Here is a 4,334-nt window from a genome sequence, read left to right as displayed (position 1 = left end):
TGTGTTCGGATGTGTAAGCGTGTCGACGTTTGCAATTCGGTAAAATGGTCCAAGTTAAAGAAAAAACAACGATCAGTGTTACTTGACTGAACAAGTTTGTCCGAGAAAAATAGTGCACTACTAGCATTTCTGTATCTGAGTTCGTTAAATATTTCCAGTTGCATGCAACAGCTTGTCACAATAAAGGTGGCATCTTCATCTCCTGACCTTTACGAGTGGCATCATGAACTCTCCCCAGCTGCACTAATGATATTTCAGCAAAATCCAACGGGAAGCAAACAAGCGAAAGATTCCATGCACGTCACAATTAGCTAGCTAGCCAGCCATGCTTAGCTTTTCTCTGCAGCTCGATCAGAAGACCCAAAACACTCCGGCAGCATCTAACTACACCACGACTCACCGTGGGACAACCCCGCCGGCCGTCTCGCCGGTGAAAACAAAAAGCAACTCAAAGGTAGACCAAGATGGCTTAGCTTGGCTACATAGTGTCCATTGTGGCGTGTTGTTGGCGCCGCCGCATGCCGTCGAGGATGAGGGGCTCGTCGACGTTGTCGACCTCGACGTCGCCGCCCTCGGTCACGTAGCTGCAGGCCACCTCCGAGGACATGGCGGCGGACGGCCTCACCGCCCGGAACTTCTGGCGGCAGCTGAAGCAGGTGATCTGGAGCAGCGTCGCGTTGACCTGCCGCACGGCGTGCTCGCGGAGCGCGTGGGCGCGGCTCAGCTCCACCTGCGCCAGGTGCCGCATGCGCTTGGCGCTCGCCAGCTCCTGCTCGGCCAGCTCCCCCTGTCGCTTCGCCTGCGCGCGTGCCTCGTCCGCGGCGGCCTTCTCCGCCATCGCTTGCCGCAGCTCCTCCCGTGCCTCCTGCATGGTCCTGGCCGCGGTGCCACCGCTGGGCTCGCCCACGTCTCTCCTTCCACGGTTGTCGCCGCTGCAGAAGCCTATTGAAAGCTGCAGCTGCATGGCGGCGTTGTCTCCCTGCGAGATGGGCGCCGGCGGTGACTGTGGCGCTGCGTACCACGACGGCGCCACGCCCAGAGGCGCAGCCGCACCGACCGTGCTGCCGCTGGACGGCGGCATGAGCTGCAGCTCAAGGTTGTGCCCGCCACGGCCACGGCCATCGGGCTGCGGCGTCCGCGGCGACGGCACCTGCTGTTCGAACCGGTGGAACGCGGCGGGGTTCGGACTGCGCATTGCCGCGGCGCCGGGCCAGCTGACGGCGCTGATGACGACGTCGCTGGACGGGCTGGTGCTGGACGCTGTCCGGGAGCGAGACAGCGATATCGCCGGCGGCGGCGCCTGCTGCTGCGACGACGGGGCGGCCGCCACCCCACACGCCGGCGCTGCCACTCCCGCCCCCGCCTGCGGGCAACCGGCGGTGCACGTGTCCTGGTGCTCTATGAAGCTCTCCACCCTGCACCACATTTCCACGAGCCCACCCATTAGTTAGAGAGAGGGCCGGCGACCAACAATCACATATTCACATCGACGATCAATCACAACAGCACTAGTACGTATACTCGTATGGTCAAGAGGAGCATGAATTAGCAAGGACTGAGGATACCAACAGCAAGCGAGCGAGAAAAGAGACTTTATTGCATGTGCTGAGAGGAATTTATGTTGCTGCCCGGCCGCGGGTCCAAAGGCTTGGATCTACTCTACATGTTGCTGCCATGACTTGTGAGTAGTATTATTATATTATATTGCGATCCAGGGCGGCATGGATCGATCGTAGGCAGCAATTGTCAGGTAGCAGCAGTGCGAGTATGAGATTTTGGCCCCGGGCGGGCTAGGCGGGCTAGGCTAGCGTGCGCAGATTAAATGGGGGGCGCTGCCTGCCGCTGTTGCAGCGCTCGCTCGCGTCCGACGACGGACGCAGAAACAAATGCGCGAGCAAGCAAGAAACCAACGGAGGTGTGCGCACGCAGACACAGGGAAAGGGGCTGGGGCTGCTCTGCGCTCCCCCTCGGAAATTGTGCCCTGATCCGCACCCTCCGATAAAGAAAGAGAAAAGGAAGGAGAAGTGAGCCCCAGCCGTGTGCCGTGCTGCAGAGAACAAAGAAATCCTTTCCCGGAGAGAGAGAAAGAAAGAAAGGGGGGAAGGAAATACATCCGCCTTTCTGTCCCGCATTGAACCGGATCGAGCCGGCCGGGAACTGCTCGAGCTTGCTTGCTTGCTTGTTGTAAAGAAAGAAAATGGCGTTCGATGAGTTGGAGGGGCGGTGGGGAAGAAGAGAGAGGGGGAGGTTGATTGCTTACCGGGAGAAGACGCGGCCGCAGTCGCAGGAGTGGCCGCGGGTGCCGCAGGTCTTGAGGTGGGCCTTGTAGTCGGAGTGGACGGCGTAGGCCTTGGAGCAGCGGCTGCAGGCCCACTGGCGGTGGCCGCTGTGCTTGCGGCGGAAGTGCTTCTTGATGCCGACCAGGTCGCCCAGGGCGTGGGAGGGGTCGTGGTGCAGGCAGCTCGGCTCCGGGCACACGAACACGCGCTTCCGCGCCGCCTCGCCGGCCTCCCGCTTCAGCAGCTTCCACGGCACCTTGTGCCGCCGCCGGTGCATCTGCAGGTTCTGGTCGCGCTGGAACCCCTGGTTGCAGATCTCGCACACGTACCGGTCCGACTCCAGCAGAGTCCGCGGCGACAGCGACACCACCTCCGCGTCCGGGTCTGCAACATCATCAGCGTTAGCGCTAGTTTTTCCACTCCACCATTGCGTACCTACCAGTAGCTAGCCGGGCTATCATGCAATTAGATGCAATGGCGTACGCTGCGTACCTGGTGTCCCGGCCGGCCGGCGTTTCCTCTTGGTCGCGGGGGAGCCGGTGGCGATCTGCAGCGACGACCCGAACGGAGGCTCCGCCGTTTCCTCGTCGGTAGGCGGCCCAGCCATCGGCGCGCAAGAGCCCAACATGGCTTCCTTGCCAGCAACTCGCTCAGAAGAGGAGAGAGAGAGAAAGAATCCTCCTTCCCCTCTCTAGCTCGCCTGATCAAGAGAGCCTATCTACACGATGGAAACGGAATGCGTTCCGCTGCCTATATAGGGAGGGAGAAGAGATGAACCAGATGTGGGGGAGTGGTAATGGGCTCCGAAGGGGGCTAATGATCTACAACAAGAGCGAGCGTTCGGAAGGAATTAAAGGTGGAAAGGAGGGAGGGAGGGAGGGGGGAGGGGGAGGAGGGAAGAAAGGGTCTCGGAGTTGGCTTTTGTGAGCTGCTACAGAGACAACACCAAAGGAGGAGAGAGATGCGACGAGAGGAGAGAGGGAGAGGGAGGAGGCAGGCAGCTTTCCACCGGCTTTAGGTTTCAGCAGCTTTCTTTGGGATTATATGGGGAGGGAAGAGAGAGGGAGTGAGAGGGGAGGGGGGAGAGCTGGAGTTGGTAAGTACTTCTGGGGTTTGTGCCTTAATTGTCCTTGCAGGGCCGCAGCTAAGGACAGGAGGAAGATGATGAGCGAACGAGGGAGGGAGGAGGAAGATGCATGGCTGGCTGGCTGGCGTCTCAATAAACTAAGGACTTTTTAAGGGAGTTTGCACAGATGGATGGATATACGTTTGGGGTAGCTCGCAATCGTTGTCTAGCTAGCCACGCACAAGAGAACAAATGCTACAGAGAGAGAAGGGGGGAGAAGAATACTGTACAATGAGCTTTAAAAAATTATGGAATGAAATTCAATAGTTTATGAACGTATTGTTTTTTTTTTCTCTTCCACTATACTATTTGGGTCGCCATGCTCTGGGCATGCAGCGGGGTCTTGTTAAAAGAGCAAGATCTTCTCCAACATAACCGTCACATGCATGGGGAATGCTTGCATGCATCAAGTGATTCTATTCCACAATGCTCCATCAGGTTAGTTTATAGCAAACGGAACTGGTAATCGAACTGCCGAATTTCTGAGCAGCTATTTGGGTCTTGTGCACTTTTGTTATTCCTGTGTTTGGAACAGGTTGGCAGCACTTCAGGGACAAACTGGAGCACGTGCTCTTCTGTGAAAAATACCAACTCCAGAGTTCTAGCTAGTAAGCAAATAAGATAATTTAAACGCTGTAGTACTATATACACTTGTAACATTTCATATAAAAATAGTTGCACATTATGTGAACACAATTTGAGGCTAAAACCTATTTATTCAGATCATTTGCCTCTTTTAATCTAGTGCACTAAAAATACCCTTCAATAAAATTTACTTATATATGAACGTTTGTGTTCATTGTTTTCTAAGATTTTTTTCATCCGGGCGAATTGAGATGCTGATCTATTTATTTGATATGCGGCGATAATGATCATACTTGAAAATTTAGCTCCTTATACAATTGGAACAACTCTGTATGTATGGTCAA

At 55.9% G+C, this 4,334-nt stretch overlaps 1 protein-coding gene across 1 annotated transcript; it reads right to left on the bottom strand.

Annotated features, from left to right (window-relative positions):
- Nucleotides 1–216: 216 nt before the first annotated feature.
- On the bottom strand, nt 217–3,476 carry LOC125509522 (protein indeterminate-domain 14). The gene is made up of 3 exons (XM_048674505.2): nt 2,772–3,476; nt 2,261–2,663; nt 217–1,415 (listed from the first exon to the last, which is right to left on the bottom strand). Exons 1-3 carry the CDS (start codon nt 2,905–2,907, stop codon nt 479–481), a joined length of 1,476 nt encoding a protein of 491 aa, XP_048530462.2. The 5' UTR covers nt 2,908–3,476; the 3' UTR covers nt 217–478.
- Between the last annotated feature and the right edge of the window lie 858 nt (nt 3,477–4,334).

The sequence above is a fragment of the Triticum urartu genome, chromosome 5A, assembly GCF_056163025.1.
Source record: "Triticum urartu cultivar PI428250 chromosome 5A, HENAU_Tu73, whole genome shotgun sequence".
Lineage (NCBI taxonomy): Eukaryota > Viridiplantae > Streptophyta > Magnoliopsida > Poales > Poaceae > Triticum > Triticum urartu.
Note: the sequence above shows the minus strand (reverse complement) of the source record. Positions and strands in the feature narration are given on the sequence as shown.